Source organism: Gadus chalcogrammus, chromosome 9 (assembly GCF_026213295.1).
Source record: "Gadus chalcogrammus isolate NIFS_2021 chromosome 9, NIFS_Gcha_1.0, whole genome shotgun sequence".
In the NCBI taxonomy this organism is placed as follows: Eukaryota; Metazoa; Chordata; class Actinopteri; order Gadiformes; family Gadidae; genus Gadus; species Gadus chalcogrammus.
In genome coordinates this window covers 969,796-987,048 of record NC_079420.1, presented here as the reverse complement: position 1 = coordinate 987,048, position 17,253 = coordinate 969,796, and the positions used below count along the sequence as shown (strand labels likewise).

At 40.5% G+C, this 17,253-nt stretch overlaps 1 protein-coding gene across 1 annotated transcript; it reads left to right on the top strand.

Moving 5' to 3' along the window:
• The first annotated feature begins 5,244 nt into the window (after positions 1 to 5,244).
• Positions 5,245 to 8,088, top strand: LOC130389426 (interferon-inducible GTPase 5-like). The gene is made up of 3 exons (XM_056599208.1): positions 5,245 to 5,451; positions 5,639 to 6,189; positions 6,385 to 8,088. Coding segments are annotated over exons 1-3 (1,182 nt in total). The 5' UTR covers positions 5,245 to 5,449; the 3' UTR covers positions 7,014 to 8,088.
• The last annotated feature ends 9,165 nt before the right edge of the window (positions 8,089 to 17,253 follow it).

The following is a 17,253-nucleotide window of genomic DNA, read 5'->3' as shown; positions in this document are numbered from 1 at the left end:
CACCTCTCACACACACCTGGCGTGACACTCAGCTCCCTTGCTAGCCTAGCCTTTCCCCAGTGGGCCAGATTCAAAAACAAAACTCCAGTAAGGTTAACAGTCCCTCGTTCAAGCAGCTTCCACAAAGTCCACAAATCCAGCTCCGCGTCCAGATCCAGTACTTTTTACCAAACTTTACCTTTTTTCCTTGAGAGCGGTTCTCATCTTCCATTACATGGTACCGGGCATGAAAACTCCAGAGGGAATCCCACTGTGTTGGAGAAGCTGTGGAGGTGACCTCCCAGTGAGCGTCCCGGGGTGAGAGCAGACCGGATACGACCAGACGCCGTAGGAGTGGAGGTCCTGTAGGACCACAGAGCAGTAATGCCTTGTTGCTCGCTAAGCTAGGAGCCCTCTTCCCCCCTCCCTCCCTCCCTCCCTCTATCTCTCTCCCTCTCCTCCTCCTCCTCCTCCACCTCCTCCACCTCCTCGTGCCCCGCTGGGCTTAACTCTGTTTCTGACAGGAGTGCACGTCACTCTCCCACAAAGCCGCTTTGAGAGAGTTAATGCAGGACGGCAGGGGGTGAACAGGAGGAGCAAAGGGTCAAGATGCTGCTTACATATGCTGGAGAGTTAACCTGAGAAAGTGTGTGTGTGTGTGTGTGTGTGTGTGTGTGTGTGTGTGTGTGTGTGTGTGTGTGTGTGTGTGTGTGCGTGTGCGTGTGCGTGTGTGTGTGCTGAAGGAGACAGAACGCGAGACAAACAAAGCTAATTCTCATGAGGCGTTAGGTCCCCAGAGTCAAAGTAAGGTGTGTGTATGTGTGTGTGTGTGCGTGTTGGGGTGTTTGTTTGTGTGTGTGTGTGTGTGGACATAAATTATAAATAACTCGTTTGTTATGATGCTGTTGTTTGCAACCCATGCAATATGGGGTCTAGAAACAGAAATGTAATACTGTAATACTGTAATACTGTAATACCACAAACACCACCTAGGAAAAAAATAAGCAACAGAGAGAATTACCACGGGTTTACAAGCTAGCCCTACAGTGCATCAGTCTATAAAAAGATGATCAAAATGTACATTATCTGAGTGTTTTGTAGTTACACTGCTATATATAGACCTGGATTAGATCATAAATGAGTGAAAGCCAGACGTGAGTATCACTCTGAGCAGTTGGAGCTAGTGAGTTAGTGCGTTGCTAGGGATACCCCTAACAACATCACCTGCAGGTGACTGACGGACTGCTTGTGACAGTTACTGAGGGATTGAACCAGAAAAGCCTCTTAGCCTGTCTCTATCTCTCTCTACCTCCTCCCTGTCACTCTCTGCCTCTCTTTCTATATCTCTCCACCCCCCTTCTCTCCCTCCCTCCTTCTCTCTGTTCTTTTTACTTTCTCTCCCTTCCAATAGGTAGAATGAACAGATGGAGTTAATATTTATATATATTATTTTAAATAGTTAAGTTTAGGTGTGAGGTTGGATCCGTTACAATTGGTTAGGGATTGCTGTAATTAAAATGACAATGAGGATGTGTGTAATAGTAGTGCATCACTAGAAACAGGAACACTCACCAGTCACCACAACACTAACTACACTACTAAATACTAACTGCTATAAAAATCGGTAAATCCCCTCCTCTCTTTGCAATACTGCCATCTAGTGGCTAACTTTGACAGTACATCATTTTTTTATCAGAACACCCATTTTAACAGAGGCGTCATTACCGTAGGACAACACACGTGTCAATCATCACATTAAATATGGATCTTTTAATAATTGCAAGGGTAGGAGACTAAACCAATGAAGAATGTAAAATTACATGAAGAGGGTTTATTTGTCTCTAAAACATTAACAAAACACAACAGAAAGCATTACACCCTTAGTGAAGATGGTTAGTCCATAATGTTCAAAGGAAAATTGGTTCCCAGAAAATCCACAATCTCCCTGGTGGTAAATGAGGCACTGGACATTACAAAAGGCTCTGGTGTACGAAAAATGAATATACACCTCAGGGATAAGTAATCTGGCGTCAGTAGTGCAAGGGTGAAAGAAACCTTGGACCGCTCAAGGAGGTACCAGCTCCACAAGGCCTCATTCCGCAACAAGCCTGCACCTAAACCTATCATTGCCAAAGCTGTTCAGGATCGTCACCAGGTGGACCTTGTTGACATGGGCGAATGGAGGGTCAAGTATGGCAGAGTCACTTATAGGTACATCCTGACGTTAATAGATGTGTTTAGTCGATATGTATGGCTTAGACCACTGAAAGGTAAGCACAGTGAAGACATTGCTAGACACCTTGAAGAAATTTAAAATGAGCATGGCCCACCAAAGATCTTACAGCATGACCAAGGGAAGCTGGTCAAAGGTGCTGTACATCCCCAGAGCCAGGGTAAAGACGAGAGAAGCCACCGAGTCCTAAGGAAGAAGATAATGTATGACCTAGTCCAATCTCAACGAGGAGGAGTCAATCGGGTTAAAAAATCGCTAATTTATGCAAAACTGATGAATGAAGACCCAAAGGAGGTTTTGAGTTGGAGCTTTTCGGGTTTATTACGGAAGAAAAAGTCATGCATTATCCAACCGGTTAACTTCTTCTAAGGAAGTTCCTATAGAACACTGTCCATCAAGCAACAAAAGACTGCCCTTCCAAAGGCACGACTCTTGTTTCAGGTTGAACAAATGTGAGTTTAGATGGACCTACTCTCCCTTACATTCAAGCAATTCAGGAAGCAGAGATACATAGTGTCTCAATCTGTCCCTCTGTCTGATACTGAACCTGCCTTTCTGTCTGATGCCGAACCTGCCTCTTTCTGTGCTGAACCTGTCTCTATGTCTACAGATGAACATTATGTCTGATGAACCTGAATCTCTGTCTCGACCTGAATCTGTATTTCTACCTGATGCTGATGTTTGGCCTATGGCTAACCTTTTGGTGAACTACGTATACCATTCCACCCGTCTGTATATAATAGAAGCACTTAGAACGGTGTGAGCCTAGAACTGGATAAAGAAAAAAATACTAAATCAATTAGTATTATGAAGCTCTACAAGGCCGCTGGACGCAGCTTGGTCTTAGCATGCGTTTGAAAGACTTGTTTAGTAAGACCAGCTGCTGAATGAGGGTGTGGATTATCTCAGGCATGTAGCCTTAGGGCAGTTATTAATTAAGGAATTATACTGGAAAAAGTAGGCCTAATGTCAATGTTATGTTAATGTTTTTTTGTTGCAAGTTCCATTTAGAGTTCACTCTCTTCAGGCTTATTTCCCCTTTTTTACATTTGTAAAGAAGTGACAGCTACTTTTCATTTGAGTTTGAACGTTACCGCCAGCCTGAGTTCCATTTTGATAACTTTGCACTACTAGAGTTTGTGTTGGTCGAGAGTTGGCTCAACATCCCTGATGTTTAAAGGCATTGCCAGATTTAAAAAAGGTTGAATTAAATATGTTTTTCCATGAAAGAAATGTGTTGAATTCATTTGACAATGTAAGATCCTCAGTGAGCCATAGATTCCATGTTACACACACCATTAAGAGCACCTGTCTGTTTATACAACAATATCTGTAAGAATTGTAATGACTTATGCCCCAAATGAGCAGATGGCTGTTAAACAAATAACCATAGTAAAGAGAGAGGAGCCCAGTACTCGCTAGTGTGTCATCGCTAGCTGCGATGACATGCGTTTACATGACTATGCTACCCACTATACCTACAAAAACTACTACACAATACTACACAAAGGCGGACACATCAGCACATGAGATTACTGCAAAAACCTCTGGAATTACAGGAGGTTTGGTGTAATTGTCTTTATGGAATTTACAGATTCCTTTAGTTCAAGAACTGCATGGTTGTGCATATGTGGATGAACGTGTGTATTAAATCAGTTTAGGAGCAGCATCTAAGCATATGCATTATACAAACATTCAGGTTATGATTATTGGTAATTATGATTATGCATGAGTATGATATAACATTGAAAAAAAAAAGTTTGTACGTTATTGGCTCTACAACTTTATTACAATATTGGCAATTTATTACGGTATTGGCTTTATTACGTTTAAATTATTAGGTTATTGGCAGTTATTCCGCTATTGGGCCCTGGTACATTATCGGCTGCTACAGGCCTTCCACCGAGCGTTGCGGTACGGTTCGGTGCGGCTCGGTTCGCTTATTGGCATTTCCACCGAGAGGTACGGTTCGGTCCGGATCAGTTCGGCTCGGTTCACTTCTCTTGGCGTTTCCAACGCCAAAAGTTGGCCGGGGTCCCAAAATAAACCCACTGAGCCGTACCTATTTTTTGGTACTCCTCCTTTGGGGAACCAAGTGATCCATTTGTTATGACCAGGTCACTGATATCTTTGCAACACAAACAGCGAGGAGGATTGACTTGATCTATAAATTAAGTCCCTACAATCTTAATTGGCTTAACACCATGACCAACATTCTGAAACATCCATTAACATCCACATTTGACTCAAACAATGTTAGGCTTACAGCCGATTTAAATAGTTGCGAAATAATGTTCTTGTTGTTCATTTACTTGTTTGTTACTCTGTCCATTCTGTTTGATATTGTGTAAAGGATATTAGTGAATGACAAAGAGCATGGTGCATTTTAAATGGCATCACTTTTTGTCTTGTGTCCTCATTTTTATTAAAACAATTCTTAAAACACAGCTTCAGTCATTGAGGGCAAAAATATGCCCAATGATAGGCCCCGATTTTTTTTATTTTGTTTTACAAATCAAGAGTAGGCCTGATTTTACTAATTGGCTTTGCATCCTTTCCTTCAGCCCTTGCAAACAATTTCAAAGACATGTTGCCCACCAGCTTTCAAAGTACAATGCTGCCCCTGGTGGATTTGTATACATTTTATTCACGTAATTATCCCTCCCTACTATTTTGTAGGTATAGTTCACCAAAACACCCTGAAACAACTTGAGTCTCATATACTTATGCCACTGTATGCAATCTACATTGCAAGCAGGCCAATGGCAACCAAGCGCACAGTCCTTCCTCCCTCACTTTAAAAACCACAAGCCGCCACTGGTTGAAACCGATTCTTGATGATGCAAATCAAAATATCCCTGGATGTCATTCACAGAGGCCACACCATGGAAAATAAGGCTGCACCCTCTATCAGCTGTTACGTGGGAACATACCAAAACAACATAATATGTAACCAGGCTCGTTCGGCTGCATATTATTATAACCATGGCGGACTGGCTTGAAGATTAGGACTGAGCTGCATCTCACACGACATTAAAAAAAAAGCCAATCCAGGACGGTTTCTCCCTCCAGAAGTGGTTTCTTTTAAACCACGTGTTGACTATTAGTGTGTCAGGGCCACACCTCAGGGTAAGTAAAGAGCTACATCAGGCAGGTAGCTCTTTACTTGCCCTCTCCTTTAGCTGACGCCTACAACCAAATGGACTTCTAAAGCATTAATACTGAAGCAACAACAAAATGTAAGTGCTGCACGGCCAAGTGCATTTATGATGGAAGAATATCTGATGGAATTATATATAATTAAATATTGTTATTGTATTATAGACCATATTGCATATTGTACAGTGTTAAAAATGATAAATAGTGTTTTTAAAAAGGTCAAGGTCGAACACCACCATCACTAACCAGTTTTTCGTACTTTTAAAGGTGTGCCCTGGAATCCAAAGTGATTGAAGATATTAAAAAGGCCCTGGAAAAAAATGACACGGACTCGGCTGCATTAATAACCCAAAAATATTTAGGAGATATAAATAATATTTCACTGCACATTGCTGTCACAGGAGAAAGTGGAGCTGGAAAGTCCACCTTTGTTAATGCCTTCAGGGGGATAAAAGACAGAGATGAGGGAGCGGCCCCTACTGGTGTTGTGGAAACGACCATGAAGCCTGAGCCTTACCCACATCCAAGACACCCCAATGTTACATTATGGGATCTCCCGGGAGTTGGAACCACCAAATTCCCAGCTGATCAGTACCTGGAGTACGTTGAGTTTGAAAAGTTTGATTTTTTCATCATCGTATCAGCTGATCGCCTCAGTGAGAATGATGCCAAGCTGGCTCAGGAGATCAAGAAAATGGGCAAGAAGTTCTACTTTGTTCGCTCTAAGATTGACAACAATCTAAGTGATGCAAAAAGGAGCCAGAGGGAGTACGATGAAGAAAAGACACTTCAGGAAATCAGGGACAACTGCATTCAAGGTTGGCTTTTTCGTTGTCACTGAATTATTTTATAATATTTTACGCAATGTTTCATACAAAAATTGAAAATAACAATGCAGTCAAAGCCGTTTCTATCTGAGCCTCAGTACAGTCCGATAAATTACAGTTTAAACACGTATTCCGATACGCCTTTCTAACCGCATTAAGTTCAACCTGTATTCCATTTTCCAACAGGACTTGAAAAACAGGGTGTTGCGTCTCCTCAGGTCTTCCTGTTGTCTAGTTTTGATCTCCATTTGTACGACTTCCCCGCCCTCCAGGACACCATGGAGAGAGAGCTTCCCTCACACAAGAGAGACTTTCTGATCTTAGTCCTTCCCAACATCTGCAAAAGCACAATTTACAAGAAGAAAGAGGTTTTCAGTTCACGAATAAAGTACTATGCTATTTTGTCTGCCCTCGTAGCAGCTGTACCTCTCCCAGGGCTTTCCATTGCTGCAGATTCAAGCATTCTGGCCACTGTTCTACAGGACTATTTGAATGGGTTGGGCCTAGATGAAAAATCGTTGGAGAAAATTTCCAATGCTACAAAAAGGTCTTTGTCGGATGTAAGGGCAGGGATGAAATGTCTTTGTTCTGGACAGAATGTAACTAAGGAGCATGTTGCTACAATGCTTAAGCACTCTGTATATCCCACTGTGTTGGTAGCAGCAGAGGAAGGTTCCAAATGGTTACCTGTACTGAAAATCCCGATGGCGGCCATGCTTTCTTTCACTTCCATTTACAGGGTTTTGACTTCTACTCTTGAAAGCCTATCTGTTGACGCAGAAAATGTTCTGATGGAGGCATTGGACATTAAGTAATGTCAGGTAATGGTCATGCCTTTATCAGGACCAATGAACAATTCAGCTGAACAATGAAGGTTTAAAATATGCAAATGGTGGAAAAAGTTATTCAATAAAAGGATATAGAAAATGTGTTTTTTCATGTCTTATGAGGGGAACAATAAAATAAAAAGGTCAGGTATATAGTATAATATAAGTATAAAACATTAAATACAATATATATACATATCAGATATTATACTACTCTATCCATTTTCGCGAATGGTCTGACTTTTGACTCTATACTGCCGCCTCGTTTTCCGGTGGTATTGCTCCGTTTCTCCCGGAGCACTCCGGATTCGTAAGCTCAGAGGCGACGGACCCATTGACGGACGAAACACCTCCGGGACCGGACGGAATGGTCCGTATCCGTATTTACCGTAGGGTGTGAATGGGCCTGAAGATACTCCGAAACCGGATACATCGAAACCAGAACGGTTTCGTCCGTTTCGGCTTCTTGTGGACTGGGCCTAAGGATTCAAAACCGGGAAACAATGAAATACACTGTTAGAACAGTGCCAGATTTGAAACTCTGCAAATGCGCTGGTGTTATTGTTTGAACTTTGAAAACATGTTTGTGGAAAAAAAAAATACTTTGAAAATGTGTTGGTGAAAATGATGAAGAAGATAAAATAGAACACAAAATTTTAAAAAAAGTTTACAGATGTTTGAATTTTTGTTTGAATTTTGTTCAGGTTATAATCTCTTTTTTCAGCGTTGCAAAACCTTTTTTACAAGGTGTTGAGTTTTCAAACCCAGACTTACAAGCCTTTGAAACTTTTTTTTTCATGTTTGAATTATGGCAGGGAACTGGCTCCATACTAAGGGCATTGTTAAAAAGTCTTTGTTCTGGAAAGAATGACACTAAAGAGCCTGTTTTGTTAATGCTGCATTGTCTACCACTTGTTATGGGTGAGGCAGCAAAGGTAGGTTCCAAATGTATTCCTATTTTTGGATTCACAATAGGATAACAATCAAGCATGTCATTTCTGTCTTTCTCTTTCATCCCATCATCACTATCATATTACGATGAAATTACCTTGTACGTTGTATATATTGGGAAATAAAAAATAAAATCATTAGTTTAATGCCAAGCTCCATTGTAATTCCTTTCCATTGGAAAATGATTGCTTAAGAATTAGTTTTAATGGGCATTCGATGTCCAGGCCTGTTTTATCCACAGCAGGGCCAAAGACAAAATAGTATCACTCAGAGTGGCGTAGCAGAGAGAGTGAATACATTTTTATTTATATATTTTACGCAAAGTCCAACTTGATAACCATTACATAATTTACAATATAATGCATTACAGTAACATATTAATTCAAATTCTTATACCTCCTTCATCTCATCAATACGTTATACATTGAAACAACTATTATTATGTTTTTTTTAATTGATTCCAAGTTAATTTGCAATTCCTTAAGCCAATTTATGGAATGATTATTTCCTTATGTTTGTTTTATTTTAAAGTAGATTAAACGTAATTTAAACGGACTAATAGCAGGCAGTTCTGTAAACATTCTAGAAAGTCTTTATTTAGACGTTCACGTTTGCTTGGTACATAGTTGGCAACGCTGAAACAGTACATCGTCTGGGTTCTGCGCCAAACTTGCAAGACCTTCCGCAGTTGACAAAATGACCACGGTTTGTTACAAGTGTACAGTATATGATAATAACATTAAATTACTAAATAATTTTTTTAAGACAAGCGATTCAGTCAGTGGCAAAAGACAGCCTATTTGTTGAAGCCCCTGCTGCAGAACTATCCCCCCGGCCCCCCATTTGAATCATCTTCGAAGCCCAGGTAAGTCAACAAGGTGGCGTGTGGCGGGGTCAGCTGCTACAGCCAGACTAGTAGTCCTGTCGCCTCATGCCACCTTGTTGGCTTTAGGCGCCTCCGACGACCAGGACAAAGGATGTGGATGTTGTAATCTGTGATTTTCAGAGTTAAAGGTTTGTTACAGTAAGAAAAGGTTTTCCATTCTTCCATGTTGGAAGCTCTTTCTCAATCTTCGTACTTGTCTGCACTTAGTGGACAGGGGCAGCCCAAGTACTGTTCAATTCAAAAGTCTGCATCAAGCCAGGTGCACTCCAAATGCCCGGATGGGTTCTTGCTCCGCTGATCTTATTGAGGATGCATCGAGGAGTGACTTGGACTTCGGACAGCCGAAGTATCTCCGAACTTTTGCAACAACAAGTTTCCACGGGTTGTTGTTCCACTGGTTCCACTAGTTACCAAGTAAGCAAGTTCGAACTTGGCATACTCGGTATTGACAAAGGCCCAAAGGCTGGTTTAGCCTGTGTGGATTCATTTCTGAATGCACCACAGATGTGCAGCCTCACCCTTCCTGAAATGTATTCAGTCGAACTCAGGCCAGGTGAGGCGGCTTAAGATAGCATCACCATACAGGCTCCACATTCCAGTACCATTTCCTCCTCCAGCAGGTTTTTCTTGGATATGCGTTGACTATTATCTCAGAGGCCCCTCCTACCCTCTGCCTGCTCTTATAGGCGTTTTCCTTTCACTTTAACATTCAGTAATTTGGCAGACGTACCCAATCAACCTACGAAGCATTGACCAAGCATTGACCATTGATCAACAAGGCAACACAATGTAAGTGCTGCACGGCCAAGTGCATATACGAGTGTAGAATATCAATAGCAATGATATGTATTGATACTGTATTGTATATTTTATATTGTAAGGGGTTCCAGGATGAGCTCCACCACTGCAGTTTCATCAACTTCAACAGAAGGCCCCGACTTACAGTGAGTAGTGGTTGGAATAAGTCTAACATCTCTGACTCTCCTGAGGAGGAGCACTGGGGCGTCCCCAGTCCAGGACTCTGGTTTATCACAGATATTTACGAATTGTGGTTCGTAAATAAATAATTTAATATTCTAATATTGCAGGTTGTATTAGTTAGTTTCCTCCTCGCTGCCCTGTGCGCTGAGGCCCTCCAGACTGGGCCGCTATGGACCCGACCACAGGTCACTTTGAGCGAGGTGGTTCTCCTTGCCGCTGGGCCTGTGCCAGTGAAGGGACGGTCCACGTGCAGCAACGAGTCCAGCAGAACTCGCTGCTCCATGTGGACCGTCCCTTCACTGCACTGGAAATGGAATAACACAACCAAAGACACAAGAGTGATTGTTCAGGACCCAGCCTCACACCAAAATGTAGCATAGCTAATTTGGTTTACAGCGGAAAACAACCTAGTAGTTCCACAATAACAGCTCTAAAATTCTGAGATGCCTGTTCTTTCACCTGTTCTTTTAAATCCCCATTCCGTGATTGTATACAATCGGACTAACTAACTTACTAACTATACATCATATTGATTGATTTATAGTTAGTTAGTTAGGGACTCAATTATTTACTACACAACATGTAGTCCCCCCAGTTTTTGTATATAACCATTTGTGCGACCTATGGCGATTTTTATTAACATGCATGCATATATCCTGCATTTAATACATGAACATGACCAGGTTATATGAACACAATATTCGGAACAACTCCCGTAAATATATATTGTCGGTTCTTGTGTTGAGGAACATGTATGCATGTATGTGGTCCCCCAGTGGCTAGAAATGGCATTAGGTGTAAACGAGCACTAGGTAACCTGCTCAGCCTTTGAAAAAACAAAAGATCAGATGGGCCGATTTGGATTTTGCCCCATATGTCGGCATAAGGGCCCATGTTACCTCCCCTTTCTCTGCTTTGCCCGCCCAGAGAATTTGGCCTGCCAATGAGACAATGAGCTACGTCCTTGCAAGCGCCACATTTGTGTGTGTGTGTGTGTGTGTGTGTGTGTGTGTGTGTGTGTGTGTGTGTGTGTGTGTGTGTGTGTGTGTGTGTGTGTGTGTGTGTGTGTGTGTGTGTGTGTGTGTGTGTGTGTGTGTGTGTGAATAGCCACAATGTAACACAAGTGTTGTTCACTTCTTTGTTATTTGGACAATACTACTCAGAAGGAGCTTCACAATCCAAACACACCGTAGCGGCATACAATCAGTTCCCGGAAATATGAACTTTCTCTCGGACACCCCCATCAATCGCTGCCCAGAGAGGGCTCCACACACAAACCTCACCACCGCTGGGCCTTATTAATCTAAATTGGGTTCAGATAAAAATCACTTATTTCAGTAACAGTGATGATTGAATACTATGTTGACGATCATATAGGACAAATTACAATGGAAATGCTCAACACGTTTTGGGTTCTCTTTAACTTTACGTTTAGTGTCATTGGGTGGTTGGATTGGAGAAGAGACGCAAGCACAGTATCGGGCCCTGGTACTGGTATTGGTGCATCCCTACCCGCAGGACATGTTCTAAAGATAGCACTAGTCACCATGAGTCACATTCGTGTTGTTCTTTGTGAATCAATAACACTTGCATTGATGTAGATTTATTTTTATTGTTCAAAAACGTAATGAATGTATAATTATTATTACTTTATTATTCCTATCATTAAAGGTAAATCCTGCAAATTTATTCAGGAAGTTTGTATCAAACAAGTTTCCCTCGTATTACTCAGTGCCCTTCAAGTAGCTCTCGGGTTCAAAAAGGTTGGCGAAGGTATGCTAGAAACCGTGGTAAAGTTAGTTTTATATTGGACGTTGGATTTAGCACTGGCTTCGATGGACGAATTTGTGTCAAACCAACTTTGATGTGTTAATACAATGCCTACCTATGTAAAACAAAGCTTATTTCTTTAAAAAAAATAACATTTGATTTTCTAAAAAAATTGAATGTTAAAAAAGGCTATAAATCTATTATGCAGCTTGACCTTTTGACCTACACATATCAAAACACATCTGGTGAACTCAGCTAACTGCCCCACACATAACACAAAGCTTCTTTTCTCAAAACACCTACCCTTTGATTTTATATTTTTTACTCTCATAAAATGCTATAAATCTATTATGCGGCTTGACCTTTTGACCTACCCATATCAAAACGCATCTGGTGTAATCAACTAACTGCCCCACACATAACACAAAGCTTCTTTTCTCAAAACACCTACCCTTTGATTTTATATATATTTTTTAATCTCAGAAAAAGCTATAAATCTATTATGCGGCTTGACCTTTTGACCTACACATATCAAAACACATCTGGTGTATTCAACTAACTGCCCCACACATAACACAAAGCTTATTTTCTCAAAACACCTACCCTTTGATTTTATAAAAAAAAAAAAATGTTATAAATGGCTATAAATCTATTATGCGGCTTGACCTTTTGACCTACACATATCAAAACACATCTGGTGAACTCAGCTAACTGCCCCACACATAACACAAAGCTTATTTTCTCAAAACACCTACCCTTTGATTTTATATATATTTTTGAATCTCAGAAAAAGCTATAAATCTATTATGCGGCTTGACCTTTTGACCTACACATATCAAAACACATCTGGTGAACTCAGCTAACTTCCCCACACATAACACAAAGCTTATTTTTTCCAAAATCCCACCTTTTGATTTTATACTATTTTTTTAATGTTAAAAAAGGCTATAAATCTATTATGCGGCTTGACCTTTTGACCTACCTTGTCTGTTCCTTTTGGGCACATGTTTGATAAACATGCTGCTTGTTTCACATAATCTTACTACTATAATAGCAGGCCTGTCGCAACAGTTACTCAAGTTGGTCAGTGCGCATGTATCAAATCAAAAGGTGGGTTTTTTGAGAAAAGAAGCTTTGTGTTATGTGTGGGGCAGTTAGTTGATTACACCAGATGTGTTTTGATATGGGTAGGTCAAAAGGTCAAGCCGCATAATAGATTTATAGCTTTTTCTGAGTAAAAAATATATATAAAATCAAAGGGTAGGTATTTTGAGAAAAGAAGCTTTGTGTTATGTGTGGGGCAGTTAGTTGAGTTCACCAGATGTGTTTTGAAATGGGTAGGTCAAAAGGTCAAGCCGCATAATAGATTATAGCCTTTTTTAACATAAAAAAAATAGTATAAAATCAAAAGGTGAGTTTTTGGAAAAAATAAGCTTTGTGTTATGTGTGGGGCAGTTAGTTGAGTTCACCAGATGTGTTTTGAAATGGGTAGGTCAAAAGGTCAAGCCGCATAATAGATTTATAGCCTTTTTTAACATTAAAAAAATAGTATAAAATCAAAAGGTTAGTTTTTGGAAAAAATAAGCTTTGTGTTATGTGTGGGGCAGTTAGCTGAGTTAACCAGATGTGTTTTCATATGGGTAGGTCAAAAGGTCAAGCCGCATAATAGATTTATAGCATTTTCTGAGAGTAAAAAATATATATAAAATCACAGGGTAGGTATTTTGAGAAAATAAGCTTTGTGTTATGTGTGGGGCAGTTAGTTGATTACACCAGATGTGTTTTGATATGGGTAGGTCAAAAGGTTAAGCCGCATAATAGATTTATAGCCTTTTTAACATTAAAAAAATAGTATAAAATCAAAAGGTGGGATTTTGGAAAAAATAAGCTTTGTGTTATGTGTGTGGCAGTTAGCTGAGTTCACCAGATGTGTTTTGATATGGGTAGGTCAAAAGGTCAAGCCGCATAATAGATTTATAGCATTTTCTGAGAGTAAAAAATATATATAAAATCACAGGGTAGGTATTTGGAGAAAATAAGCTTTGTGTTATGTGTGGGGCAGTTAGTTGATTACACCAGATGTGTTTTGATATGGGTAGGTCAAAAGGTCAAGCCGCATAATAGATTTATAGCCTTTTTAACATTAAAAAAATAGTATAAAATCAAAAGGTGGGATTTTGAAAAAAATAAGGTTTGTGTTATGTGTGTGGCAGTTAGCTGAGTTCACCAGATGTGTTTTGAAATGGGTAGGTCAAAAGGTCAAGCCCCATAATAGATTTATAGCCTTTTTAACATTAAAAAAATAGTATAAAATCAAAAGGTGGGATTTTGGAAAAAATAAGCTTTGTGTTATGTGTGTGGCAGTTAGCTGAGTTCACCAGATGTGTTTTGATATGGGTAGGTCAAAAGGTCAAGCCGCATAATAGATTTATAGCTTTTTCTGAGTAAAAAATATGTATAAAATCAAAAGGTGGGATTTTGGAAAAAAGAAGCTTTGTGTTATGTGTGGGGCAGTTAGCTGAGTTCACCAGATGTGTTTTGAAATGGGTAGGTCAAAAGGTCAAGCCGCATAATAGATTTATAGCCTTTTTAACATTAAAAAAATAGTATAAAATCAAAAGGTGGGATTTTGGAAAAAATAAGCTTTGTGTTATGTGTGTGGCAGTTAGCTGAGTTCACCAGATGTGTTTTGATATGGGTAGGTCAAAAGGTCAAGCCGCATAATAGATTTATAGCTTTTTCTGAGTAAAAAATATGTATAAAATCAAAAGGTGGGATTTTGGAAAAAATAAGCTTTGTGTTATGTGTGGGGCAGTTAGCTGAGTTCACCAGATGTGTTTTGATATGGGTAGGTCAAAAGGTCAAGCTGCATAATAGATTTATAGCATTTTCTGAGTAAAAAATATATATAAAATCAAAGAGTAGGTGTTTTGAGAAAATAAGCTTTGTGTTATGTGTGGGGCAGTTAGCTGAGTTCACCAGATGTGTTTTGATATGTGTAGGTCAAAAGGTCAAGCCGCATAATAGATTTATAGCCTTTTTTAACATTACATTTTTTTATAAAATCAAATGGTGTTTTTTTTTTAAAGAAATAAGCTTTGTTTTACATAGGTAGGCCTTGTATTAACACATCTAAGTTGGTTTGACACAAATTCGTCCATCGAAGCCAGTGCTAAATTGATTTTTCGAATGTGTCGAATATCCAACGTCCAATATAAAACTAACTTTACCACGGTATGCTACAATGTGTTCTACTTATAATTCAGACCGCCACACCTACAAATAAACCATTATAAATTAACTAAGCCATTATAACTAAACCGTATAACTTATAGGCTTTTCCTTCTAGAAGTCAAGCAATGCTGTGGCATCGCTACTTTCGCAACCCCATCTTCCAAAGGCAATGTCCTGCTGTTGCACACACACACACAATACTCCCGACACAGCTTTGCGACTATATTAAAACAAAGTAGACCAAATATCTTTGTATCAACAACCCCTATCGTCAAAAAATCACCCAGGTCACCCATGGGCTACTTTAATTTACATATATTTGTTGGATGCATTACCAGACTAGAATAAATGTTGAGAGCAGGAAGAAACACAAACGTGTGCCTGCGACGACTCAACCCACATCGTTTGTGTTGTGACATTTATGTTCAGAATGAATAGAAACAGTTTAAGGTATATGTTGCGTATATGACAAGGTGGCATGCCTATAGCCTACACAGCTCATATCTCAGATATATGCCCAATAGTAACATGCAGTAGAACATGACTTTGTTTCGGTTTCATTATAGTTTAATGTTTCCCACTTTGTGGCTGCAGCTGTGTGTTGGCCAATTACGCTGCACGCCAGTCCAGTGTGATAACTATTAAAGGTTGCGTAGGTGATTCGCTTTTTTGGCAATTTTTGCAAAATTACTTGAAATCCTTATCATAACCCGCTTACAGCCACTGATTTAGAAGTACTGACATGAAAATTAAACTTGTCAATCATCTGTGGAACGGGCAGGGCTCGAAAAACTCCAGCCAATCATTTCCATTGCCACCGAGTTTCATTGGACAGTAAGTACGTCAATCAAACGTTCGTACTGCACTCCCCCTCCCCCCCTCCCCCGCGCCCCGCGCGCGACCCCTTCGTGCAGTACTCGTGACCCAGAGCTCGTGACCCAGAGCAAGCTCCTGTTTGTTGTTATCCTGCGGTATCTACTGGAACTAGTTAATCCACATTTGGACCTAGCAGTAGAAGACATTTCCATGGCAGACAAGACGCCACAATCCCCACCACCACCACCAGCAAAGAGAAGGAAAACTATTTTTCAGAGAGTAATTGATAATAAAAACGCTGAAAGAGAAAAACTGAAATCATGAATAATCCTAGGCGCTGCTTTTGAACGTTGGCGGCAACTGAAGGACGAGAAGGGTCTAAAAACCGATGCTTGTGTGGCGGTTGACCTAGTTTCAAAGTTTATACCGTTTATACTCGGTAATACCGGTGTTGAGACGAGTGTATTACTCGGTGTGAAAATGTCCACACCGCGGCAACCCTAGTGAAAACCAGGACTTCCAATACAATTATATGAAACAAACATACATTTTCTAAAAATAGTAATGATTTATGTGACCGTTTAATGTTTATAACATCTGGTGCAACCATAGCCGCGAGAACGTATTCTCAGCAGGGGGTGCTGGAAAAAAAAACCCGGCCTGCACTAGACTCGCAACTCGTCACATTGATAAAAAAGATATATAGCAGCGCAGCTCAATTACACCAGTGCATGCGCGCACAGTTGAAAATCGATCGTTGTGTTCACTTCCTTCACACCATGGTTCACATCCAGCTGCTCACAGAACAAGTTTAGCGCACCACCGCTACCCTCACACTTTTTCATATAACCTTTTTTCAGCACTAGGACATATGAGCATTAAATAAATGCTGCGTCTCAACATGCCTTGGACAGCAGCGAGGATGACTCGCTATGCCACGGGCCGAAACAGTTCGGAGCGACCACAGCCAGAGCGAACACAGCGGGGCAGAGGAGTGTCAGGAAGTCTTTGGTGTACACATCAGTACGGCCTATTTGCACTACTGTTTAGTGGCAATGCAGTGTTTTATTCTATGCCTTTTTATTTTCGTATATTATTTCAATTAATACAATTTATTTATTCATGAAATCAAGATCTGGTCTTCAAATCTTTTTTCCAAATATAGGTCGTATTACAATGGGGTTTGTGTTTATATTCGGACCAATACGGTACAGCGGACGCTCACATGACGTTAAGCATTTCCTGGTGCATAATGTGACGCTTCAGAACCTAAAATCCCGTTTCTCCCCGTTGATACGACAACACATAACCGGCGTTTTCAGAAATCTCCACTTTGGTTTTTAGAAATGATCGTTTTCTGTGATAAGACAGGGCCTCGGACAGGGGGTGTTGCAGCACCCCCAAAACCCCTACTTCCCGCGGTACTGGGTGCAATTTACAGCTGAATGTAGTGCCATGTTGTTAAACGAAAACCTACGCTAGCCTGGCTCGCTCTCGCGCATCTCTGTTCGCGCTCGTGCATGATTGCGCGTCCAGGTACTTGGAATGGGTGGAGTCAGAGTCAGCGTTGAAGGAGAGGGGGTAGGACCA

What these genes read in the sequence shown, in the direction of transcription:
- LOC130389426 (XM_056599208.1), top strand. An exon ending in CAGGGACAACTGCATTCAAG is followed by an intron (nt 6,190 to 6,384) that starts GTTGGCTTTTTC and finishes ATTTTCCAACAG; the next exon opens with GACTTGAAAAACAGGGTGTT.